Source organism: Streptopelia decaocto (assembly GCF_964273445.1).
Source record: "Streptopelia decaocto genome assembly, chromosome: 15".
In the NCBI taxonomy this organism is placed as follows: Eukaryota; Metazoa; Chordata; class Aves; order Columbiformes; family Columbidae; genus Streptopelia; species Streptopelia decaocto.
Genome location: NC_138670.1, coordinates 12,726,477 through 12,752,605, shown reverse-complemented (window position 1 = coordinate 12,752,605; position 26,129 = coordinate 12,726,477). Strand labels below are relative to the sequence as shown.

The 26,129-nt window shown below is 46.6% G+C and overlaps 1 protein-coding gene across 3 annotated transcripts in view; it reads left to right on the top strand.

Moving 5' to 3' along the window:
• The first annotated feature begins 7,918 nt into the window (after window positions 1-7,918).
• ASCC2 (activating signal cointegrator 1 complex subunit 2) overlaps window positions 7,919-26,129 on the top strand; it is a 28,006-nt gene continuing 9,795 nt past the window's right edge. The window contains exons 1-13 of one of the 3 annotated variants that reach the window (XM_082066321.1): window positions 7,919-7,981; window positions 10,643-10,751; window positions 11,982-12,140; window positions 12,475-12,645; window positions 14,850-14,979; window positions 16,816-16,883; window positions 18,724-18,834; window positions 19,729-19,841; window positions 21,832-21,906; window positions 22,460-22,567; window positions 24,106-24,174; window positions 24,900-24,974; window positions 25,469-25,655. In XM_082066321.1, the coding sequence (XP_081922447.1) occupies window positions 10,671-10,751; window positions 11,982-12,140; window positions 12,475-12,645; window positions 14,850-14,979; window positions 16,816-16,883; window positions 18,724-18,834; window positions 19,729-19,841; window positions 21,832-21,906; window positions 22,460-22,567; window positions 24,106-24,174; window positions 24,900-24,974; window positions 25,469-25,655 (1,347 nt within the window). In that variant the 5' untranslated portion in view covers window positions 7,919-7,981; window positions 10,643-10,670. Of the gene's footprint in view, window positions 7,982-9,917; window positions 10,336-10,642; window positions 10,752-11,981; window positions 12,141-12,474; window positions 12,646-14,849; window positions 14,980-16,815; window positions 16,884-18,723; window positions 18,835-19,728; window positions 19,842-21,831; window positions 21,907-22,459; window positions 22,568-24,105; window positions 24,175-24,899; window positions 24,975-25,468; window positions 25,656-26,129 lie in introns of those variants that run through there. The other 2 variants (XM_082066322.1, XM_082066323.1) reach the window with 2 other exon arrangements.

Genomic DNA, 26,129 nt, shown 5'->3' with positions numbered 1-26,129 from the left:
TAGAGTTCCTTTTCAGCAGCAAGATTTGTATCTGGGTTTTGTTGCAAGCATGACGGATCATTAATGTTTTATTTTTATACATATCTTTAATTTACAGTACCGTATGTAGGTCAGGTTGTACTTTTGAGAGAGATTTCCACCTGCTGCTCATGTTTGCCTTGATCTGAAATGAAGTGCTTGCTTGCGAGCAACTCTAAAATGCATTCCCAAATTATCCACAGGACTCTCCCTCTGAGTCCAAGGCTAGTCATTGTGACAGATGGGCTCCGGTCTGTCATTAAGTCATGTTCAAACTAGAGGCAGCACTAATTTTCAGAGAGAACAATACAAAATACAGGATCGCATGTCTCTAAACTCAGATATAAGCCATGCAGTGAGTTGTTTTCCAGTTTCACTCTCTTGGTCAGGGACAGTAAACATCTGAAAGGAAGTTAATCAGCCCCTCAAAAGGGATTTTTTCCAACAACAAGCCATCATCTGAATGCAAATGTGATCTGAATGTCAATATGTACCTTCAGAGGAGCTTTGGAAGAAATACAGGTAACTGAAGGGAAAAACAGGATTCCTGGCCTGTTTATACCCAAAAGCAATGAAAAAATGCCCAGCTGAGATAGCTGTAGCTCAGAAGGATGTGTGTTGACAGCACAAGGCAGCAGAGTATGGATTTTGGACGCTCCCTGTTGAACGGCTGCTTTTGCAGTGTTCCTGGATGGGGATCAAATGTTGCCCTATTTCAGGCAGCTGAATCCTGGAGACCTGGGGATTTGTACAGCAGAACCTCCTGGTTTTAAAGAGGGGGAACTGGCTGCAGTGTCGTCACTGGGCAGGACAAACTGTGTCCTTCCAGCTGCTTATTTCAGTGATACTAATTGTTTTCTTTACCAATACGGTCAAACACACTGCATGGAGACTCCCACATCCGAGTATCTCCATTTCTTGTGTTCCAGTCTATTTTTTAACAAAGGCTAGGTATGCCCCCCACGTTAAATGACTTTTGCCTCAATTTTCTCTGATGATTGGGGCAAAAGATTATAGCTAATGAGAATTATTGTATGGAAATGGAAATTACTGCACACAAAGGGAGAGGAAGGTTGTGAGAACCCGGCACGCAACTCAGGGAACGACGTGTTCCCAAGCCCACGGTTGGGATGGACCTGGAATGAATCCTCACTCACGCAGCACAAAGTTTCTAATTTGTCAGGTTGAGGATGGTAATAAATTACAGAGGAACTACAGAAGCACTATCTGGTTTTAAGCCGGAGGAAGAAGAACAACCCAGTCACTGAAACACCTGTTAGTCTGACCTCAAGAACATTAAAAGCTTAGAAAAAAATGTAAAGGAAAAAGCAGTTGGGGACAGACAAGTAAGTGTAAAATAAAGTAAAACTCAACATAGCTTTACTAAAGATAGATTGCATTTGACTAAGATTATACCTTTGATAATTGTTTTCTAGGCAATGCATATACAATAGATTTAATCTAACTGGTTTTAATAGGATATTAAGTAAAATGCCACCTGGCAAATGAGTAGTTTATCTGGGGAGCTATTTGGTAGGTAATAAGCTGGCTACAGACAGATGACAATGATTTGAATGGAAAGGTAGACTCTGAAGGTGGAGCTGAGCTCCTCAAGAACCGACTTGGAGAATATCAGTAGGTCAAATAATTTATTCAATAAATTAATAGAGAATGGGTCTATTAAAAATAGCTTCCTGGAAAAGGCAGGGAAGTGACCTGACCCAGCCAGGCATGTCGTACGTTCTTTTGATCTTGCGCAGTATTTTTCGGTCAGATCTTGGAACGAAATGTGGGAGGGAGGTGACAGCATTTGCTGATGGCACAAAGTTGGGAGGCACCAGCGCCAGGGAGGGAAAATCTGCGTTGCGGGAAGAGTTGGATAACAGGGAGTGCTGGCACATCGGGGACGGGATGACATGTAATAGCGGAATGTGCAAGGTCGTGCACTTGGGAATTGCTAACAAGAATCTCTGCTGCAAGCTGGGAGCTCATCGGTTGGAAATGACAGAAGAAGAGAAAAATCTGGGTGTATTTGTTGATCTTAAGATGACCAAGAACTCCCAATATGAAGCAGCTCTGATGAAAAGCATGTATCAACTGAGATCTTTCCAGGAGAGGAGCAAAAGGTTAATACTGTTACCCAAAGCTCTGCTGCAACCTCCTCTGGATTTATGCAGCTCTGGTCACTTTTAATCAAGGGACACAAACTTCAAATGTGTCTGGAGAATAATTACAGGGGAATCCTGATTTTTTTTTTTCTTATGTAAGAATCTTGAAATAATTTACTTAGCCAAAAATGTGAATGCTGAGAAGGGATACAGTTGTTCTCTGTGAAACTTCAGGGAGTACGCACAGAAGTAAACATGTCTCCCTTAAGAGCCAGGGTGATGTTAGTGTGAGAGAAAACAAGTATCCGATGGCCATGCAAAGTCTGGACTGAAACCTGAGAACAGCCAAGCATCCAAGAGCTCAAGTCCTGCGGCTCTGGGTCACCCTTCCCAGGGCTGCCGTCCCCTGATGTAGTTGAACTGACCCTAAAGACCCAATGAGTCCTTTCCAAACCTCTCTTACTGTTGGAGACGCAGCTGCTGAGTTACTAGTTGGCTTTTTCTTCAAAGAAAAAGGGCGCCTGATGTGGAGTGATGGGCTGCAGTCACAACCCAAATGCCCTTTGAGGTCTTGGCTGTATTTAGGAAGGGCGCATTTAAAACCCGCAGGTGGCCGTGGTGGAGGCTGACACATCCTGTTCTGGACCACCACACCTGGTCCCTGGCACCACCGTTCCACAGAGGCCGGTTCGTGAGCCTCTCCTGGCTGTGAGAAACAATCCTGGAGTGATCTGTGCCTGGCACAGCGAGAAATGGCCAAACCAAGAGTGTGGCAGGTACTTCCCCAGCCCTGTTTCCATCCAGTAACCTTGAATACACTTCACTCTGGTGATCCAAACAGCCCAACTCAGCCTCTCTGTGCTGTTACGATGGAAAACTGATGGGACAGTCAGATATGCCTGAAAACAAACAAAAAACAAACCCACAGCACACCGAGTTCTGATTCTGTAAGAACAAGACCATGAAACGCAGGGTAGTTCCCTTTCTCAGGACTCCAACTGGCTTCTTCAGCCAGTTTTCTACCTAAAAGCAGCTCTCTTCATCCTTTGTTTCTTTTTTCATCTTTCACTTTACCTTGACATTTTACTAGTTTTACTCTCTGGTTCCTTTTTGGTTTTGTAACAGATTCTGAACAGAACGCTGTGCTCAGACCCGTCTCTGCCCACTGTATTTATCCCGTGTTCCTCTCTGTGCAGGAGCTTCTCTTCTTTCTGCTCCCATCCAACATGCAGCTATTTCATTGTTCTTTTAACCCCAACAGCCGGTGGTGAGGACAACCCTGATTAAAACACACCAGGTGAGAGGCACCCGCTCTGTCAGTCATCCTGATGGGCCCAAAGATGGATGCTCTGACTCATTCCCTTGAAAAGTAGATGAATAATTTGGAAATAATGAGATTTTTATTACACACATATAATTTATTGTCAGAACATTTTCCCAACAGTCTCATTTTAGGATCTTTTGTCTTGCAATAACCCTGGTTTAAAACAATACATACTATTAGAGACACTTTGCCGAAGGGAAGCTGGGACAATGAAGCTGTGTTGGCTATGGCTACACATTGAGATAATTATTACAGCACTAATCAAATACAAAGTTTTGGGGAACTTTGCAAACTTCACGTTCAGTGGAACAGCTACAACATTTTGGAGCAAATACTGGAAACAGGGCAGGATCTGCAAACAGCAGAGCAGCCGCAGCCATACCATGGCCGAATGATGACAGGACAGCACCTCCATATAGAATTTATATGGAATGTACTATTTCTGCACGGGTTTGTGAGCACAGAGCATTGCTCTGTGGACACAGATCACTCCTTGTTTGTGCAAGCTGTTTCTGTACCTGGAAATGAAAGCTGAAGACATCAATACTGAAAATATGCCAGGTGTAGGCAGAACGTTTGGAGTCCTTGTTTTATGTCTGCTTGTATTATTTTCTTACACTTCAAAGACTAATAATCCCTGTTGTTTGCTGTTGTGGTTTAACCCCAGCTAGCAATCAATCACATTTGCCTAGTGATCTAAAAATAAGTAAAATGTTCAAAGTATTTTATACTGAACGTCTTTCCTTTGGAAAAGTTAACTTGCTGTGTCATGTGCTACGTTGCTACAACAACGCTGCCTGGAAAATGCTTTTAATAATAAAGCATATGTATTTTTTTAATAAGCACACTTAAGATCCTTCCTCCTGAAGCTGGATAGTTGTTATTATCCTGTTACACAAAGGAGAAACACAAGACAGCAAGAGGCTAAGAAGCTGTCTGATCAGAGGAGCTGCTTCAATATCAGTAGAAAATGATATTATTTTAACTGATTATCTGAAGTGATAAGTCTTTAGTGCAGAAATGCTCTGGTAACCCGCTCAGGACTGCGCAGGTGTCAGAGGAGGGAGTTCCCACTTCAGGAACTTGCACCATTGAAGCTCAGAACTTGAGCAAGTCCTTCATTCCAGCAGCCGGGCTGAACCCGCAGTGCTCGGAGAAGCAGGAGCTGCTGTTGTGCCTTGGGCAGAGAACACGCCAAGAAGGATTTGGGGCCAGCCCTGCTCTCTTTTATTAGTGAACAAAATAAAAAATATCCTGTGATGAGGCTTTATACTCAGAATATGCTTAGAGGGGGTTAACGGGAGAATGATGGAAAATGGAAAAAATAGTTAATAAATTCATGCAGGATGCACCAGGTCAGTAGTTTAATGAGAACACCTGTCTCTGACTATGAAGAACGTGCTGTGGAAGGCTTAGAACTGCCACTAGTCCTTGATAAGCTAAGGTGTATATTGTTAAGATAAAATGTAAAAAAGGAATATGTAGAGCTAGGTTGAAAAATTGCAAAGCCCAGGGCTACACTGATTCATCATATTTCCTGTAATTGCATTTCAGCTGCTTAGAAAATACAATGGCCAATTACTACAACTTTGCAATTTAGGACTATGGTTCTGTCTTTTTTTAGATTACACTGACATTTTCCTCTGCTCGTTTCAGAACTCCCTGATTTTATTTGTGTTTTATAAATGTGTTCGGAAGCAACAGTCCTTCGGGGTTTCCTGTGCCCTCAGACCTGCATGCAGGCTGGTGGCTTTAAAGCCTCCGCACTGTCCTTTTAGCCGGAGAGGGGACAGCAGGCGTGCTGTCACTTGGTGTCACTTCACCAGAAGGTCACTTGGCCCAGCGACCGCTGAGCCTGCTGTGCGAGGAGGAGGAAAACAGAGATCTTCCGTGGCTGGGCAGAAGCAAAGCAGATGTGCCAGGCTGTCATTTGGGACTTTGAGGCGGGATTTGAGAAGACGCAGGAGCTGCGGAAAGCTCGGTGCTGCTCGGAGTGCCCTATTGCAGCAACGGTGACAGAGGGACAGAGCGACAAAGAAACCAGACCGACCTCCAGTAGCACACTCTTGGTTTCAGTCCTCCTCTTGGTGCTTTTGGCACTGCTTGAAATTAAAAAGCTGCTTTTGTGTCTCATTGCTGGCCAAGGCTGAGTGTCCTTCTGCACAAGGAGATTATCAGTGCGGGTCTGTCAGGGCGCTGGCAGTGCCACCGGAACCGGGCACGCTCCCAGGCTGTGAGTTGTGGCAGCCGATCGTCTGCACCGCTCCCTTCAGCACCAACCAACTTCCTGCCACCCGTGAATCGCACCAAAGAACGATCCTTTGAATAAAAGCTCCTTTTCCAAAAGCTTTTGTCTGGAGAAGTTGGCCAGTCTGTGATCTGAAGCTGACTCGCCTGGTAACTTCAGCCGGCTCCTGGTCAAACCTTGAAAGCGTGATTTTTCAGCAGAGCTCAGCAGCCTGGAGCTGCTTTTAGTGTGGCCAAGGTCGGAAAGTTGTGATTCACATTAAGATTTCGGATTTGACTTTTCCTGTCATACAGTGTTAAAGGTCTCTGGCACATTGTACACAGGTGAACAGAGGCACTTGATGGTAGAATTGTTTAATTTCTGTTCATTTGCCAGATTAAATTTAGTTTGCATGTGTATACATATAATTATGTAACTCGGTTATACAGACATAGTTAATATCAGTAACGTTTTGGGTACAGGCTCCAGTAGTTCAGTGCTTTAGGAAATGGAATATATAATATACAATTGGTAAAGTAACAAATATTTTTAAAAAATATTTAAAAAGGGGAATAGTGATTCAAAGCAGCTTGATAACAGATTTGAAGCCCACTGAGTCACTTGGAGTCTCGCCACCGCTGCTCGGGAGGAAGGTTGGCAGAGGAGGGGAAATAAACAGACGCCTTTGCGAGGGAATCGTGTTTCAGCTGCCAAATGTTCTCCTGCACAGAACAATCGGCGCAGACCTTGGATCTGACACCGGCACTAGCGTTTTGTTCTGGGAGGTTGTTTTGCACAGCGCGTTGGTGCTGTGGCTCCAGCCCAAGGGCCTGACTTTGTGTAGGGGATGTCGGAGAAATAGCAATAATAAATAATTCATTGGAAAATGAGTCATTCAAAAGGAATGGCAAAAGAATGGTGAGAATGGCGAGTTCCGGACAACCTGTCATGGCATTTGAAGTGCAAATCGATCGCTCCTGACTGTGAGCGGGAACACAGCCTTTCCTGGCTGCCTCCTGCCAGGGAGAGCGGCGGGGTGGGAGCAGAAGGAGCCCGGACAACGTTGGGGGGAGCAGGGAGCAGTGGGGCTCCCAGTGGGGCTGCAGGGACCCCTCAGGGTGACACCTGCTCCCCTCCGCAGGGTCAAGGCACCCAGCACCGCTGCACATAGCTGGGAGTCGAGAGAGGTTCTCCTGCCCCTCTACTCTGCCCTGGGGAGACCACACCTGGAATATTGTGTCCAGTTGTGGCCCCTCAGTTCCAGCAGGACAGGGAACTGCTGGAGAGAGTCCAGCACAGCCACCAAGATGCTGCAGGGAGTGGAGCATCTCCCGTGTGAGGAAAGGCTGAGGGAGCTGGGGCTCTGGAGCTGGACAAGAGGAGACTGAGGGGGGACTCATTCATGGGGATCAATCTGGAAAGGGGGAGTGTCAGGAGGATGGAGCCAGGCTCTTCTGGTGACAACCAGTGACAGGACAAGGGGCAACGGGTGCAAACTGGAACACAGGAGGTTCCACTTGAATATGAGGAGAAACTTATTCCCGGTGAGGGTGGCAGAGCCTGGCCCAGGCTGCCCAGGGGGGTTGTGGAGTCTCCTTCTGTGCAGACATTCCAACCCGCCTGGACACCTTCCTGTGTAACCTCATCTGGGTGTTCCTGCTCCATGGGGGGATTGCACTGGATGAGCTTTCCAGGGCCCTTCAACCCCTGACATTCTGGGATTCTGTGAGTGGAAACACCCACTATCTGGAGTCTATGAGGGGTCTGATTCGGGAACAGGAGCTGGAACCTCGTCACAGCCCCGTTCCCAATCAGCCCCATGCCAGCAGGCACAGGTTGCTATTTTAGGCTGCTCCACCATCTCAGGCTGGACTGTGGCCTACGTTTAGGCAGAGTTCCCTGTGGTGAAGAAGCAGAACCGAGACCCTTCAGAGCACCGGGGCTGGTGACAGTCGGTGTGTCTGTCCCCCACACCCCTCTCCGGGAGTCAAAGCGTCACTGACCTCAGCTGGGCTTAATTGTGCCTGTATTAATTGCCAAGAATTACCCTTGTCCCGCAGTGTGACACCCGCGCTGGGGTGGGCGGTGACCCTCCCTCCCGGGCGAGTCAGTCCGAGTAAGTTAATAGGGTGACTGATTTAATTAGCTGGGTTTATTCCAAAAGGAAAACCTCGGCTCTCCCCCCGCCCGCCGCTCCGACCTGCGGCGCCACGCAGGCTCCGCCCACCCCGGCCACTTCCGCTCGGCACCGGAAGGGCTGTTTGGCTGCGGAAGCGCGGTGCCGGCGGCGGGACGTGGCTGCGGGTAACGGGGACTCGGGCGCCGGAGCGGGACCGTGTGGGGTGCAGGGGCTGGGCGGGTGACCGGGCCTGGTAGGGCGGGGGCAGCGCGGTGCCAGTGACCCAAGGGGGTGTCAGGAGGGACGGGGCTCTGCTTATTTGGGGCTGGAGAAAGTGGTCGGGGCCTGTGGTGGGTCTGGGGCCTGTTGTAGGCCCGTCCGCCCGTGCTGGGCACTGGAGAGGCCAGAACGTGTATCCTGGGGGCAGTTCTGGGCCCCTCACGCCAAGAAAGGCCTTGAGGTGCTGGAGCGACTGGAGAGAAGGGAACGGAGCTGGAGAGGGGCTGGAGCACAAGTGTGATGGGAGCGGCTGAGGGACCTGGGGGGTTCAGCTGGAGAACAGGAGCTGAGGGGAGACCTTCTGATCTCTGAACTGCCTGAAAGGAGCTTGGAGCCAGGGGGGTCGGGCTCTGCTCCCCAGGAACAAGCGCCAGGAGCAGAGGAAACGGCCTCAAGTTGCGCCAGGGGAGGTTGAGGTTGGATCTGGGGAACAATTTCTTCCCCAAAGGGCTGTGGGGCATTGGAACAGGCTGCCCAGGGCAGTGCTGGAGTCACCATCCCTGGAGGGCTGGACAGACGGACATGAGGTTCTCAGGACATGGGGCAGTGCCAGGGGTAGGGGGATGGTTGGACTCGATGATCCTGAGGGGCTTTTCCAACCGAAATGGTTCTGTGATTCCAGGGCCTGTGGCAGCACTGGCAGAGCTGGGAGGAGGTGGCTGGGCCTGGGGTGGGCAGTGGCTGGAGGGGTGTGTGGAGCACTGGAGCTGGTGCCTGGCTTGGCAGTGGGTGCAGAGCTGGGTGGGTGTCACTGCTGGCTGGAGATGCCTGAGGGAAAATTGGGACTGGGAATGTCAAAGCAGATGGAGGGGCGGGGGTGTCTGTGCTCCAGCTCCCTCCTCATCTGTACGTGTGATGTACAACACCACCATTAGCGAAGCTGCAGTGGGTACCCTGCCCGCAGCACTAGGGGGGTCCTGGGCCCCAGCAGCATGTCCCCCTTTCCGGGCTCCTCCTGGATGATGGGATGTGTGAGGCAGAGAACACTTCTGATGCTGCGAGAAGAAGTTTCTCTGGCAAAAGTCTAGTTTATTTTCTTGTTTGTCAGGGCTGTTTGGATCTTACACCGTGTGCCTGAAATCACAGGGTGCAATAAATTAATCATGTTCTTGTAGTTTAGACCAAAAGTCTTGTGCAGGGAAGCATATGATACTGATTGGGGTGATTCTCTGTGTTGAGGATATTCTGTACTTAGGTTTATTCAGTTCCCCCAATGAACAAACCTTTGGCTGAGGGCCTGTCCCTTCCAAGGGGTATTTGACTTGGACCAGAGACTTTGATGCTTGGCAGGCTTGAAATGAGACGCTTTTTTCCTTGTTGCAAACACACGCTTCTATGTGCAGTTTTTGGAATGACTCGAGAAATTGTAAAAGCTAAATTAAATACATGATGATAGCTGAAAAACAGTTTTGCTTATTCTGCTGAAAACTTGCTTTTTTTTTCCCGAACAAATTATTAACCACAAAAATCTGAAAACGTTCTTGTTAATATTCTAATCTTTAAACTCCCTTGGAAAGACACCATTATTTTAAGTTTTCTGGCCTGTGTGCGTTGACATTGCTCTACCTTATTTTTTTTCTTTTTTTAAATTGAATTCTAAAACATTATATGACACATTTTGCCTAAATCCATAGGTGACAAATTATCTGGAAGTAAAAATATTACTCTTTCACTTGCTGCCTAAACTGACCCTGCTCCTGAATCTGTGTTGTTCAGCTCTAAAGACACTTCTCTTGTTTTAACTGTTATTCTGCCCAGGCAATGTGAATGCAATTCAATATGCATATAAGACTTGTGATTTAGACCTTAACAAGAACATAACTTTTTAATACTATTTCGCAGAAATCATAATACTATAAATCCCCCAAGAAATTAGAAGCTCTGTGAACCTCCAGTTTTCATTTCTCATTAATACTTCTTTAACAATGCGCATAACATTCTTTTGAATTACTCTTTTGTTTGACTTGCAGTTAATTTCAGAAAGCTCATTGCGATATTTCTGAGCCCGAAAATGCCGCTGAAGGTGAAAAGGTGGTTCTGTGAGCACACAGGGGCTGGCAGGGAGGGGAAGGCTGCGTTTTGTAGCCTCATCCATGTACCTTATCTGCGTGAGGACCGGGTGATTCTGCCACATCAGTACCAAAAATATTCTTTAATCACATGTGGGCAGGATGCGTTTTGGTCGCCTCTCCACTTTGTACTATCAGGAGACAGCAGGCACTCAAAAGCGGAAAGTTCAACCCAAATCTTCAGGAACCAGGTTTAAATATCAAGTTTCCATATTAAACAATATCCCCAAATGTTTTTTCTTGTCCTGGAAGGAGTCTGTGGCCTCTCAGTAAGGACCAGGTGTGAAAATTGAGCACCACTTTACAGGTTTCTTCCAAGCCATGTGAAGGTGGCTCTCGGGTGTTCCCTGAAGGTTTGACATTCGGGTGGTGGATAAATTGCTCTGCATAAATATATTACCAGCCACTGAATGTGTGTTTTGGGAAGGCTGCGATCTCTTTTGTTGTGCTTTTGGTTGATTGACCTTGCAAAACGCATCCTGTGCTTTTGTTTTGCAGTTTGCTGCAGGAGGAGCGAGTGGTCAGGATGCCAGCGCTGCCTCTGGATGAGCTCCAGCTGACCAAAAGGGATCCCAAGACAGGGAAACTGCGGACTTTACCGGCACTGGTGAGCTGTGTTTTTCCTGAAAGGCAAACAAGACCTTTCACAAATTATTGTTATTTCTTCGGGCCTGCACGTAACTAGTTGTTGGTTTAGGGTATGATGAAATCGGGTCAGCTTCCACCTTCAATTGTTCTCTTCATGTTTTAGCGCAGTCAGATAGTTGAGAACTTTTTTTCCAGTGATGGATGAATGAAAACTTACTGTATTCAGGATCTATAGGAAACTGTTCTCCCAGGACTCCTTATTCTTTCAAGAAACAGCCGGATTAGCAATGTAAATTTTGCTGCAATACTCTGGGAGCTTCAGCCAGCTCTACGTGAAGTTCAGCTCTGAGCTGTAGCACCAGGATCAGTCCATCCACTGACTGCATCCCGTAACCTCTTGTCTCATGGCTTCAGCTGGGTTAAATCAGAAAATTAAATTCACAGTCACTTTTTTTCTCCCAGAAAGAAGGAGGCCTGGAGAGAGCCATTAATGCTGCTCACTTGGGGGGAGGTTTGCCCTGGGTGTACATGTGGGTTGAGCAGCTCAAAGCTGCTGCCCACCGCTCAACGGGATTCTTGTTCTAGGGTGGGAATCATAGAATCAGTTCAGTTGGAAGAGAACCTCAGCATCATCGACTCCAGCCATACTCTAGCACTGCCCCATGTCCCTGAGAACCTCATCTAAATGCCTTTTAAACCCCTCCAGGGATGGTGACTCCACCACTGCCCTGGGCAGCCTCTTCCAATGCCCGACGGCCCTTTCCATGAAGAATTTTTTCCTAATATCCAATCTAAACCACCCTGGCGCAACTTGAGTATCTGGGAAAACCCTTGGGAAGGGTTTCTTCTCTGTATTTGGTCATCGTGTCAGTTTGACTCTGTGGAATGTTGCACAAGAACCAGTTTGGAGGAAAAAGAGAGAGTGCGGGCCACATATCAGAGCCATGACATGAAGGTGGTGCTGTTTGTTTTGAAGGCGTGGGAGGATTGCTTTGCAAGGCTGTGGGTTAACAGAATGCACCTGATTGTGAAGGTCTGAAAATATTGCTGATAAATAAGGATACAAACCCACTGGTGTGCTGCCTTGAAAGATTAGAAAATGGGAACTTCCCAGGGAACTGAATGTCAGATCACATTAAAGTGTCATTTTTTTGTTGGTTTCCTAAAATTTGGTGAGCAGTGCAAATGGGAACTGGGCATTCCTGTCACTTGGTCTGTAGTTTTAATACAATGTTTTGGCTTTCTGCAGCACCCAGAAATAAAAGCAGATCGGTCTTTTGTGCTATACAGACCGCCGCCTGTTGTTAGAGACCCTGCTTTAGTGGAAGAGTTCTTGGAGCGAGCAAAATTCATTGCAGATGACCTGAACTGGCTTCTGGCTTTGCCTCATGACAGATTTTGGTGCCAGGTAAAAATTATTGTGTGGACACTGAAGAAAAAGCCTGAACAATCTACATGCTTGTAAAAGCCACAAACTTTAAGTCATTTTCCTAAAGACTTGTACATGTTCATTATGTCATTTGTTAAGCATTTTAATTTCAATTACTGCACCTTAGAGTGCAAAGAAAGTAGTGTTTCCCTATGGATTTTCATTGTGGATTTTAAGAGTTTGCTTGTATTTGATGCACATGCGAATCCTTTTAGTACTGTTGAATGTTTCAGGTTACTTTTAAGTTTAACTGGGCTGCCCATAAGCGTGTGACACTTCCTTCTTTCCATTTCCTTGTCTTTGGTTGTGCAAGGTGATATTTGATGAGACGCTTCAGAAATGTCTGGACTCCTACCTGTGCTATGCCCCTCGCAAGTTCGATGCCTCGTTGGATTGCCATCCGGAGGTGAACAACATGCAGAAATGTCTCCATCGGAGCGTCTTCCTGACCTTCCTCAGGATGTCCACTCACAAGGAGTCCAAGGTAAATATTTCTTTGCCTTGCAGGTGCTCCAGGCTTTGTGGTTTAGGGAAAAAGACAACTGGAGAAATTAATCGTGTTTCTTACCTGCGTGTCCAACTATTTTTATTAGTCTGTTTGTCTGTATGGAGGTGATAACCACTCAGAGCTGAAGTGTCTGAGCTATGCAATGATTTCTTAGGAAGGAGATCTGAGCAATCAGCGAAGTAACAGCAGGTTAGCCACACGTGATGTTATGATATACTGTTATAAGAGAAAAAAGAGCGTGTTGGCCTTGGAACTTGGAACATCGGCTGCATGGAACAGAGGATCTTTGGGCCACCAGTAGCCGAGCGTTCACTCCCTCAACGCTGCTTCCTCTGCACCGTGCAGTGTTGTGTAATCTGGTGTCATAGTTTAACCCAGCCGGCAACTGAGGCCCACGCAGCCACTCACTCACCCTCCCCTCAGTGGGATGGGGGAGAAAATTCATCAGTTGAGATAAAGGCAGTTTAATAGGTAAAGCAAAAGCTGCGTGCACAAGCAAAGCAAACCAAAGGATTCATTGCCCACTTCCCATCGCAGCCAGGTGTTCAGCCATCCCCGGGACAGCCAGGCCCTATCACACATAACGGTTACTGGGGAAGGGGAAGACAAACGCCATCACTCTAAATGTCCCCCCGCTTCCTTCTCCTTCCCCAAGCTTTCTATACTGAGCGTGACATACGGTGTGGGGTATCCCCTGGTCAGCTAGCCCCACTATGTGCTCCCCCAGCCCACTCGGTGGTGGGGAGCAGAAAAGGCCTCGACTGTGTAAGTGCTGCTCAGCAATAACAAAAACATCCCCGAATTATCAGCTCTGCAGCACAAATCCAACCCACAGCCCTGTACCGGCTGCTGTGGAGAAAACTGACTCTGCCCCAGCCAAACCCAGCACATCTGTGCTAGTACTTGTCTCTCCTTGAACTTTCCCTGGGTTTTGGGTACACGATGAAGTTGCTCTAAATTACTGTTTTCTTGGCATCGTAATTGAAAGACATGCTCAGCCCTAATTGTGTGAGTGCAGCTCCCGTGAGCAGCTTGTGGGGTTTTCACAAGGCCTTTGGGTAGGATGAGGCACCTTGTGTTTTAGCAATTGTTCCTTCGATACCCTCGCTGTGTGTTATTCATGATGTGTTATTTAGTGATGTACTAATTCTCTCGATTATGACGGTGGTGACGTTCAGGACATTTTGAGGAAAGACGTTGGAGGCAGGAGCAGGTAGAGGGAATGCTGGAGCCTGCAGCTGGCACCACTTCCGCATAAGTACCTGACACCTCTATGGTGCCTTTCATTCCAGGATCTGATTAAATCTCACCGCTCCGATGAGGCAGACGAGTATTTGAAGCCATTTGATAGTTGAGTAATTTGAAGAGAATGAATAGGCTGTTGTCACGCAGGCAGTCAGCAGGAGTTCTGGAAATTGGACCTGGGCCGCGTAAAGCCCTGTCCCTCCGCTGTCGCAGGGGAACGTGCGTACAGCCTCTCGCTGGGACTGAAAACATTTGCTATCGTGGGCAAATTTGTCTTCTGAAAATCCAGAATCGTGTTGCAGCTTGCTGGCTTCTCGGTGTCAAAGACAATGGAATTTTTGTCATCTAGAATTTTAGAAGAAATTCCTTTAATGCTGTTAGTTTTTGACAGTGTTCTAGCAGTCAGGGGATAGAGCTGCAGTCCCTGGGTTTTCTTCCTACTTGTCACTGCTGTAGCCATCTTTGGTGCCTTGATTCCACTTCACCAGGGTACTGATAACCTCAGGCTGCGATCTCACATGTATTTTTTCAGTGTTAGTGCCAGTTAAGCCGTTCCTATGCCGGGTTGCTCATTCTGCTCCTGAGCTGAGCTGTTCTTGCATAAGCTCAGCTGTTTCTTTTGTTGTGGCAGGAGCCAGGTCTGGGAACTGAACTAACTGTAGGTAGGGGTTGTTCTTTTTAACTTTTAGGTCAATTGGTTCATTTCGTGGTGTGAGGCCAGCGGGGTGGATGTAATGGCAGTGAGAAGGAGCTGGGAGCATGGGGATGGAGGGCTTTGCAAAAGCCCGTGTAAGCAGAATTGCTGTCTTCTATGAAACAAAATCCATAACACACCTCTGAGAGATGTTTTCACAAGGTTTCATTATAACACTGCAGTTCTTACAGGGTAAAATATGGATTAGCCTTTAAATTACTTTATTTTTTTTTCTTTGTAGGATCATTTTATCACTCCTGCAGTCTTTGGAGAAATTATCTACAATAACTTCCTGTTCGACATCCCTAAGATTCTGGATCTCTGTGTGCTCTTTGGAAAAGGCAACGGTCTCCTGCTCCAGAAGATGATCGGTAAGTTCAAGCCAAGGAACAGCTTGTTGCATTTAGGCTTTTGCTTACTCATATAACGGCAAGTGATGAGTGGGGTTTCATACCACTCTGAAAACAAACTGTTCAGTACCAACCAGAATCTGTAATTTCTACAGATCAGATAAATGAAGTCCACAAGAAAAAGAGAAATCAGTTATGTCCAGCTGCTCAGCTGTCCTGAGCTGGACTCGGGGCATCAGGGTTCGGTTCTGCCTCAGCAGTTGTTTCCCATGCCAGTGAAATGTGTGTTCAGCCGCTGTGGGGGGATCCTGAGGGCTGTAAAATCCTGGGGTTGGTGGGAAGGGGCAAACACGTCGGTCCCTGGGCAGGGCAGGAGGAGGCGGAGAACATGGGGCTCAGTCCAGCTGCTCATATGAGTGCTTTTGTTCCCAGAGTTGGGGACCAAGTGAAATGTGGCAAGTGAAGTAATCACTGGCCGATGAAGTGGGAGAACTTGAATTTTCAGTGCGGACACTGATTTATATTGTGCCTTCAAAGCACGAAGCACTTCAGAATACTGCTCAAGCTGTGCTTATCCCCAGATTTCTTTGTACAGTCTTAGTTGCAAGTGCATATTTAGTAATGCCGTGGACACTAAAACCTGCATAATGAAGAGGGGGCATATTGGTTTAGCTTCTGTCTTTATCCTGGGCTCTCTTCACCTGTGATCTTTAACATCCACCTGAACACAGGTGGATGTTAACCCTAACCCTGGGTTAAGTGAGCTCTTCTGAAATTCTAACCCACATTGTCTGCAGTCCATGTAATGAAAGTTTTTCCTTTCTTTGGTAGTTATTTTGTCTCGTTTCCAAGCTGGCTAACGTGAGAAGCATTAGACAACACATCCCACAGCCAGATTTCCAGACCAGAAGAGCTTAAACCTTAAACCTTTGCATTTTTGAATCCAGTAACTTACACTCTAAATTCATCTGTCAAGCCTCAGAGGTGGGAAGGAGGCAAGATAAGATAGATAGTTCTCTTTTAAATGGGAAGCTTTAACTTCTCTGGGTCTTCAAATATGCTGAAGAAGGCCGAAGTGTATGAAACCTCATTTGAATTATATGTATGCTCTGGTGTGCAACGCAATAACATTGCACGCAAGTAACCGATGATTTCCCCACCTGATTACTTGCATTATGTTATGACTGTAATGGCGTGAACAGCTCTGGTGTGTAATTCATAACTTGATAAACTTTAGATTCTTCTCAGGGTATAAATTTTTCTGAAACCCGTCTCGTAACTCTTACTGGTGCTCTGTCCTTGCTGGAGAACTCTGTTAATTTTCATCAGCTGAACAGTAATTCACAGGGAAATAGGCAGCTTCTGTGCTTACTTGGCGGGGATTTATGGTATGCCATTATTCGGTGGAGTATTTTGTGAGGATAATGAAGTCCTAGTAATATAATAGCAGGTATTACTAAAGCCTCATTACCTTTAAGAAATATTTTGCAGAACATTCTCCAGTGCATGCTGAACTGTTATCAGTAATTAAAAGTCAACTCCAGTTGTCAGAGAAAGGAACGAGGAATGTTTAGCGGTAGTATTTGCATTATTCATTGATTCAGCCTCTGCGCACAAACCATCTGACATCTCGTTTGCTCCGCTCTGATGAGCGTGAGCTCGCTCCCTGTTCCCCAGTTGCACTGAGGGGTTGACGGGCAGCGAGTTGAGTCGTGAGCCTGTGCCCGTGTCCAAAATGGTGATTACCCGCGTCTGGGGGTGTCAGCAGTGACACAAGTACATCTTGTGGTGCAAATCTGTTCGTTGGCACGAATGTCTGACCTAATGGAGATGATCTCCTTCCCCCTCTCTTCTCAGAAAACATCTTCACTCAGCAGCCAAGTTACTTCGGTGACCTGGACGAAACTCTGCCCACTGTCCTGCAGGTACCGCGTTCTCCTTGTCGTGTCATCCTGAGATGTGGCATCCTTTAGAGCGCGGAAAGGGAGCAAGTATGGCCATAGGCAGGCAAAATGGATTTGTAATTACTTACTTTCTCTAGTTTATGTTAATATTGCCAGGTAGGTTTTGAAACTTTTTCTAAAACTATTACTTGATGACTATTTCTTGTTACCTTATGTAATTTTTTGCATTCTCTGCAGTTAATCTCAAGGAATTTTCATTAGCTGGCTCCAGAAGTATTCTTTGTATCCCACCTCACCCCAAAGCAGAAGCAGCATTGAAATTTAGAACACCAAACTCTAGAGACTATGAGAGGCAGCGAAGACTTGACATAGTAGAATAGGTTAGCGTTAACACGGCAGGTTCTCAGGAGTATATGAAAATCCATTGGAAAGGATGTGTTGTTGCCATACAAAAGGTATTTGGCGCCTCTCCATGTCTAAGCTTTCATTTTTCTAAGCAGCTTGTATATTCCCCAGACTCGGTAAGCAGGATTCGCATTTAGCCTGAGGGAGAAATCAAGGTACCTAGACATCTTTGTACCCTGAAAATGTCATGTTTATGTCCTCAGAAAGCTCATCTATGCACAAAAATAAAATGCCCGAGATACTGTTTACCCCAAGAAAGCTATAATGTCACTTGACTTTTTGAAAGTCTACATTCTTCTTTTTGTCTGTGTGCTAAGAAACTGTTAGAGGTAAATCTCAGAGGTGATATATCTTTAAAAAATGTTATAGGATGCAAGATCAAATGAATTACTGGGGAGGACAATTTGCTTTTTGGGATGCACCATGTCAGCAGTTTCTCTGCAGAACGCTGGTTTCTTTACTGTGTGTTTTGGCAACCGTCACAGGGTGATACGGGTGTATCTCACATGTGCGAGTCTCACAGCTCAAAGATTATCATAAAGCTGCGTATGTGCTTATGCTGTGTCTGAAAGGAGCTGATACCTGTGTGGATTTAGGAGCTCACGCACACTGTAGAATAGTAGCACTAACCCCAAGTATGCAACTTGGAATCACAGAATCATTTTGGTTGAATACACCCTCAAGATCATCGAGTCCAACCATAACCCAGCCCTGGCACTGCCCCATGTCCTGAGAACCTCATGTCCGTCTGTCCAACCCTCCAGGGATGGTGACTCCAGCACTGCCCTGGGCAGCCTGTTCCAATGCCCCACAGCCCTTTGGGGAAGAAATGGTTCCCCACATCCAACCTCAACCTCCCCTGGCGCAACCTGAGGCCGTTTCTTCTTGTCCATGTACCTTCAGCCACCACTCACATGTCTCTGGGAGGAGGGTTTGACAAACCTCTCAAGGTGCATACGTAGAGCAGTGGGTTTGAAGCTGGTCCTGCACCAAAGGTTTTTAGCAATCTGGAACTTAATTCTATCAGCTTCTCCTCAAATTCTTTATTTATAAATAAGAACTGCAAAATCTGTCCTGCTGCCCTCCAGGCTGAAAGGCATTGGACCGAGCTCATCGACAGGAGTTGGTGTCAATGTCCCAGCAGTCCCACCACTCCCTGGCAAATGGGGATCCCAGTGGCCTCCCCATGTTGGTCTTGCTGCCTGATGTTCTCACCCAGCTGAGGGTTCAGGATTGGCCGCAGTCCGTGTCTCGGCACCACCAGCACATGCAGTCGCGATAAACTGCGCACAAGTCATGTGGTGTTTTGGGGGTGCAGCGTGGCCCTTCCTGCAAGAGTGTCACACCTTTCATCTCCTACAGCTCTGTGCTATGTGGAAATAGCCACGTATTGCATATAAAGCATGTCCCACTGTTTTCCCGTCTGTTTTAACGCTGTTCTGTTCTCTTGATCTAGGTGTTCAACAATATTTTGCGTAAGTGTGGCTTGCAGTGTGAAGGAGCCTCTGCTGAGCCCCAGAAATTGGAAGAAAGAGTAAATGTGACTCCAGGAAGCATGCCCCTCCAGGTAGGACTGTTGCTCTGTGCACTTTACTCTTTGTCACCCTGCAGACTGAAGAGCAGTGGGGCCACAGAGGGTCATTCTGTTCCCAAATCCTGGTGGCTCACGCAGCATGTGGTTCCGTGTCATTGTTTCACTGTTTGTTGTGTGACTTGATGATAAAGCCTTTCCACTGTGAGCTGGTTGCTTTGCTCGTGTGCATTTCAAGCATATCCATTGTAGCGTGGGTTCTTTTTAAACCTGGCATCTCTCTTGCTTAACCAGTTTATAAATAATATAACAGAGTGTCTGGCAGAAGTCTCCGTGTAACCCTGACAGTGATCAGAGTTGATCTTTTCTTCAGAAATGTTTTTTAACAGCAGTGCACTTTAATTCTAGTTAATTCAGAGGGTTTTTAGTGCTGGGTGCTGTACAAAGCCAGGCCCCAGCTCACGGAGCGTGGTCTTCTACGAAATCTTAGTCATGCAGGCTGTACGTGGGAGGTGTTAGTGCAAGATGCGTCTGTAGAGCAGCGCTGAAATGGACCACTGAACTCATCTCTTTAATTCCTGTATTACTGCAGTGCTTCCAGAGAGATGGGGAAGGATCCTGTATGCAGAGGATATATAGAGGGCAAAGCCACTGTCCAGAATGGGATCTGACAAGGTTTCTCGTAATTTCACAGAATCTTTAATGAGAGTGAGCAGTTGGGATTGTATTATAGATGTTTAAAGGGTCGAGGTTTTAGTAGAGACATTGCCTCTAGACCCAGTAATGTTCAAAGTGTTTATGATTGATAGCAGACTTGTGCAGTCATGAAAAAGGCTCGATCTGAAAATGTTGTCCTTGTTAGTGAGTTATACTGTGTTCCCAGAAAAACTTGTCTGGCTTTCCTCTCAGTAATTGCTCTTTGTCTCTCAGGAGCTGAAGGATATCGTGCTGTACCTTTGTGACACTTGCACAACACTTTGGGCATTTCTTGATGTCTTTCCACCGGCTTGCCAGACCTTCCAAAAACATGAGTTTTGCTACAGGTGAGTTTTGAACTGCACACAAAGGTTGTCTTGGCACAGTGGAAATACTGAATGTGCTGCTGTGTTCTGTCCCAGTGCCTTCATCGTTAAAAGAAGTGACAGATTTAATGCAACTGGAGACTGCGAGGTTCACTCTGAGAGGAATACAGAGACTCCCAGAGACAAGAAATTAATGTGCGGATGTCTAGAGTTTGTCTGTTATCCCTGAGTGATCCTGGAACCAGAAAACCATGACAGTTTCAAAACCCAGCTGAACAGTACTTGATGTGCTCTGGACAGGGTGGAGAGGGGTGAGCAGGAAAGAGTTGTGGACAAGAAGAGCTTAGGACCTGAAACAGGAGAAGTAGAAAGCCTTTCTAAGTGATAGTCTGTCAAAGTCTGAAAAGAAACGTTTTTGTTTGACGTTTTATGCTAGAGAATATTATTGAGGTTTGGCAAAAGCTGCGTGGCTGGGGGAGGGTGACGAGGCAGTGCTGTCACCACTGCCTGACAGTCAATTCCTGTCCAGCTCTGGGTCATGGTGGCAATGATGAGTCAGGATGGTCTCAAGGACCAGACAGCAGAGCGTGTTCCCACAGAGGCTGTGAGTCCTTGAGTGGCACTTACCCACCTTCCTCCAGGTGTTCTGAACCCCCAAAGCATCTTGTAGAGTCTTGTAACAGCCTTTGGTTAGGACAAAGCGAAACGCTCCTTTATTGTCCTTATTTCCCCTGTTTTATTTGCTTGGTGCTGCAAACGAACACACATTTTTATTTTGCTCTTGTTTCCAATCGCGTTGCAGAGCCCTGAAGTCGTAGAGCTGCCAGTGGTTTAGGGATTGAGTAACACTGCTCTGGGGTTACTGACAGTAACTCTGTCCTCTGTGGATGTTGTCCCGGAGGTGGTTATTGAAGAGGAGCAGACTGGGGACCGCTGGTGGCTGTTTGGCTTGGCAGGCAGCACTGCTGGTGTGCTCGGTTACTCAGAGGAGGAAAGCCTTTGCTATTAGTTCCACTGCTGATGTCAGAGATGTGCTGAAATAGTCTTGATCTCTGTGCGGTGGGACAACAGCAACGTTTTTATTACTTCTCAATAATGACCAGCTCCTCGGAGTGTGGGGAGGGAAAACTGATTTACAGGTCATCTTTTTGGAACCTCTGCGAGCCTGATTCAATTCGCTGGCACTCGGTGATTTCTCTTTTGGACTGAAAGTATCGGCCAGCTCCTGCTACGTTTGCCTCAAGGATACTCATTTAACATATTTGGCTCTTAATAGGAGACTTGGACGTAATGTTCCTAATGAAGCCTCTGCTTGGCTGTTGTGCCAAGTGCTGTAAACCATTATCAGTAACATCCAGCCACTACTGGAGCAGTACAGGCTGTTACTCTGTGAGGGTGTTTTTCTGCATCTCCTGGTGCTCGGGCCCTCAAGAAAAGGGACACTGGGCTGCCTGGCATGTAAAGTGTGAAACCGGAGCAAACAAACTTCCTTTGTTTCCCCCCTGCCCCATCCTACTGAAACATCCTCGCAGGCTTTCTGCATGTTGGACAGCTTCATCTAAATGCCCACCTAGAGCAGAGATGAATAGCAAGACCAGTAGGGTTTTGTTGGAAATCATATCTTGTTTCATAGCCAGTTTTTAGCATACAGCAGATATAGGGCCATAAGGATATCAGGGTGGGAGGGGGCGTTTGGAGATGAGCTTGAGCATCTCGGCTCTTTGCAGAGTGCAGATTTGTTTGGGATGTTTCTCAGTTGGGCAGATTGTTCTTCTCTTTGCTGTTGTGATGCTTTTCAAATGCCTGTGTCTTCAAAGACGCCCAGGTGGTTTCCTTAGAGTGCTGCTCTTTGTGTATTTGCTTGTGTTTCAGGGACCAAATACCAAAAAAGGGTAATGCTAAAGTGTAATGCTAGTGAGAATTTAATGAAATTAACTATTTGATTTGTCTTTTAGCAAATGGTTTTTGAAACCTCAGCTGACACTTACTCACTTTTCACCCTTTTCTGCAGATTAGCTTCATTTTATGAATTAGCAATTCCTGAGCTGGAATCTGCAATAAAGAAGAGGCATTATGAGGATAACAGGTGAGAATCTCTGCAAAGGTTTGCGTTTTCTTTTCAATAAAAGTCTCGCAGGGCTTAGTTAAAAATTCACTTCATGCTGCTTTACCCGTCTCTGCAGAGTCTTTCTCTCTTCTTTTTTTATGCTGCTTTAGGGAGCTCTGAAGAAAGAGCTTTTTTAATTCCAAATTTTCTTGGGCAGTGGGGTGACTAACAGTTTCTTTCACTGCTGTCTAAGAAGAGTCTTGATGGGAGATGCATTCATATTGTAGCAAAGTGTGAAAACATGAATGATAACTATAAATCGGTCTCATTTTAAGGCACAGACTGTGCTGGTACGGTTGAGATACCATGTATCTAGCTGTTGGGACAACTGGGGATTGAGACCAACTTTGTTTAGAGCGTGGATTGTCCTTATTGACTCTGGAATGACTCTAATTTCCGGTTCTTACAGCAAATCAAATATTCTGCTAATGCAAATGCCACCTCTGGAGGGTTAACTCTGGAGCGAAGGTGTGTTAAAGATGCAGATTTCTTGTGCTGACACCAACCGTATGTTCTTTTACTCTCTCTCAAGTGTTTTTGCTGATTTGTGGAGGAGAATTTCCCATTCCAGAAAGAAGATGATAGAAGCTTTTCACATCCTAATAAACCAAGTCTGTCTGCAGCCCATCTTAGAAAGCAGGTATTGGCACTCGGGCACTGCGATTCTAGCCAGTTATTGCCATTGCGGGGGAGATTCCTTCTTCTTGTTCAGATTTACTGCAGAAAATGAACGGATGCTGCTATTTGTGTTGGGGTTGGAGCCAAAGACTTTGGCTGAGCTCAGAACTCTGCAGTCCCGCACAGCGGGAGCGTCCCAGCTGACGCTGTGTGATCCTGAATTGGTGTGGTGAGCTGTGTGTAGCGATAACCTGTGGTCCAACAAGCTCTCTGACCCCAGTTTGTGACTAAGTAGTGAATTCTAATGCTGCGTGTAGGCAACTTGACTGAGACACCACAGCAAAAGCGATGCAGTGTTATAGGTTACCAAAAACAGGCATTTCAAATCTGGATACTGATGCCTTTACCTTGTTCTACCCACGCTCCTACTGTGAAAATTGTTAACTGATAGCTCTGTGAGTAATCTCAAAGTGGAGGCAAGTATAACTATCCTTATTTTAAAATGGAGAGATGAAGAGAAGTGAAATAACCCAAAATTGTGCTGCATGTTGAGGACAGAGCTGAGAACCTGGATCTGGACTGGAAGGCCTGTCAGCCTTGGGCTGTTCTCCGCCTGTACTCGGTGGTTGTGTCAATCGCTGGTCTCTGCAGCTCCTGTTCCACTTGACTCTTTTCCCTGGTTTGATATCAGAATTGGCTGAGGAGATGAGGAAGGTCTGTTGGTGGAATTCCTTATGAGAGGCCTGGATTCGCTTCCTTGTGACCTAGACTCTCACCCAGTCCATGCTGTAAATCGGCCTTTAAAGGAGCAATAGCAGCCTTGCCCTACCTTTGCTTTCTGAGTGTTGCCTTTCAGTACCCACTGCAATATTGAAAGCAGAAACGAACTAAAGCATGTAACGTGTTCAGACTCCACAGTATTAAGGATTATATATACTTCAGAGGTAGTGAAGGGCAGCTCCAGACCCTCATTGCCAGTTTGACGGGAGCCGAGGCTACTGTGCAAACGATGTATCTGGCTCCTAGACAAATACCTTTCTCTTAACACTGACCTACCACAGAGAGTGTTCTGCGTTCTGCCTCGTCAGGAGGCTGGATGCATCCACACCAATGAGAGGTTTAGGCCTTAAAAGCGAAAGGTTGCATGAGGAGTTTCTTTGGCACATGTTCTTACAGAGGTGAGCACATACTTTCTGGGAGGTTCGCTGCTATAATCCCAAGCCATATAATAAGAGTGCAATTACAAAAGGCTACACGCCCTTTTCTGCTTATTGCAGGTCTGAGGCATCTCACTATGATTTGTAAAGTCTGTTTTGAGTCTTGTAATTTTAACTGTGATACAGCTTTAATCCAGCTGGGTGAAATGTTTGCTGAAGCCGTAAAAGAAACCTGTTTCCATTTGACCCTTTGTCCCTGCGAAAACCAAAAAGTGGCCTGAAATCTATTTTCAAATGGGATTTCCCCTTGATTTGAGTGTGACTGGTTTGGCTCGTGGGGCAGAATATGGAGATTGTGCTCAGCACTGAGGTTTTCACTCCGTTGTGCCATTGTCTCCTGCAGCTGTGAGAACATTCAGCCTTTTATTGAGGAGTTTCTACAGATCTTCACTTCGGTGCTTCAGGAGAAGAGGTGAGGCTGGCGGAAAGGCCCGAGGGGAGGGTCAGCTTGCCCTCCTCTTCCATTCTTTACAACAGAATTGCCCAAGACATTATTATGAGGCGTTACGATGCGTTTGGGAGTTAGAAATCATTCTAACTAGTTGGGAGAACTGCTGTGAGAGGATTTCAGGCTGCAGTACAGCCTTTATTGCAAAGATGAGGAGGATGTTGCGTGACGCTGGAGAATGTTATTCTTCACTCTCTTTAATCCAGGCTTTCAAAGTGGAGGATAGCAATTTAGCAATTAGCCTTGACAAGTTAGGCTGTTATTACTGATCTGTGCTTTTCAAGTGGGGTGACCAGACCAGGCAGATATTAAGTGCTGATGCTGAAGATGCAAAGCGAATCAGCGGCAGAACTGTGAATTCCATCTTGTCCTGCTGACGGTGCTGTCATTCTGGTCATGTTCAAGTCATAAACCATATTTTCTCTGTAATGCGGCACTGGGTTACGGGTCTGGACATCACGGGGAGCATTGCAGCTGGCTCTGGCTTGGGGGGAAGTGGTGCTGCAGTATGATGGGAACAAAATCAGACACGGCAACCCGTGCTGGAATTCAGCATTGGGCGAGAGGTTTGTATGTGTTTCCACCTGAGCGGTGAGGGAGTCGCAGTAGCACAGCAGGGATGGTGGTATGTGGCTGCTCTGCCCGTAATTTATTCTTGAGTTCGACTGATTAAACTTCTGCGTTTTCAGATTTCTCCGTGACTATGATGAGCTGTTCCCTGTCGAGGATGATGTCAGTCTGCTCCAACAAGCCTCCTTCACGCTGTATCCTTTGCTGTCACTGTGGCGTTTTGCAGCCCTGGCTGCTCTTCGATTCCTTCACACCAGTGGCATTGCCAGGGTCGCTGCCGCTGGTGAAGCTGCAGGACTAGCAGTGGGTGATGGGAAGTCTCCTCTTAAAAAAAGAAAGGAGGGAATGTTAATGTTAATGTAGGCACAGGCTTGGAAGCCACTGAAAATTGCATAGTTACTTCAAGGCCTCAGGTTGCGCCAGGGAAGGTTGAGGTTGGATCTGGGAACAATTTCTTCCCCAAAGGGCTGTGGGGCATTGGAACAGGCTGCCCAGGGCAGTGCTGGAGTCACCATCCCTGGAGGGTTGGACAGACGGACATGAGGTTCTCAGGGACATGGGTTAGCGCTAAAGTTGGGTTGTGGTTGGACTCGATGATCCTGAGGGTCTCTTCCAAATGAAATTATTCTGATTCTAAGGTGAGTTCTGAATATTGCATCTAGAAATGGCCTTAATGCTGTTGTCTTAGAGATGAGACCAGGACAGCCTACATCCTCCACGCAGTGGAAAGTGCGTGGGAAGGAGTAGACAGGAAAAAAGCACAAGTTGTTAAAGATCCAGCACCGCCAGCAGCACCTAATGGAGCATCAGCGATAGTGGAGAGCACAGCCGAGGACGGGGAAGAGCTCGGGGCTGCGTACGCGTCAGAGGATGAGGTGAGTAGAGCGGTGGGGGTAGCACTGGGTTCTGCTCTTTCTGTCCTTGCCTCATTTGTCTGTGAAGAGAGCATTGGTTTGCTTGGGTTTGGGGATTACATGAGACTGAGTCTCATTTCTCGCCTTTGCTAGATTTCAGTGCAGCTCTGTGTGCCTTGTGAAATGAGAAACAAAGCCACACCTGAATCCTGGCTTTATCGTTGAGCAAATTGTGTCTAACTCCCACTGGCCTGGGTTCCTCTTGCTGTGGTTTATTCAAATCCCACACTTGATCCCCGTAGTTCATGTGCTTATTTTTAAATCCATATGTTATTGGAGGAAGAGACTCAGGGACAGACAAAAGCAGTTGCGTGCCCAAGTCTGTCTCAGCCCTTGTGTAGCAGAAACAACTAAGCTGATTTCTCGTCTTTTCACTTCAGTCTTTGACTTCTTGTGTTTAAATTCTGATAACCCAGACTTCTGCTTTCCCTTTTT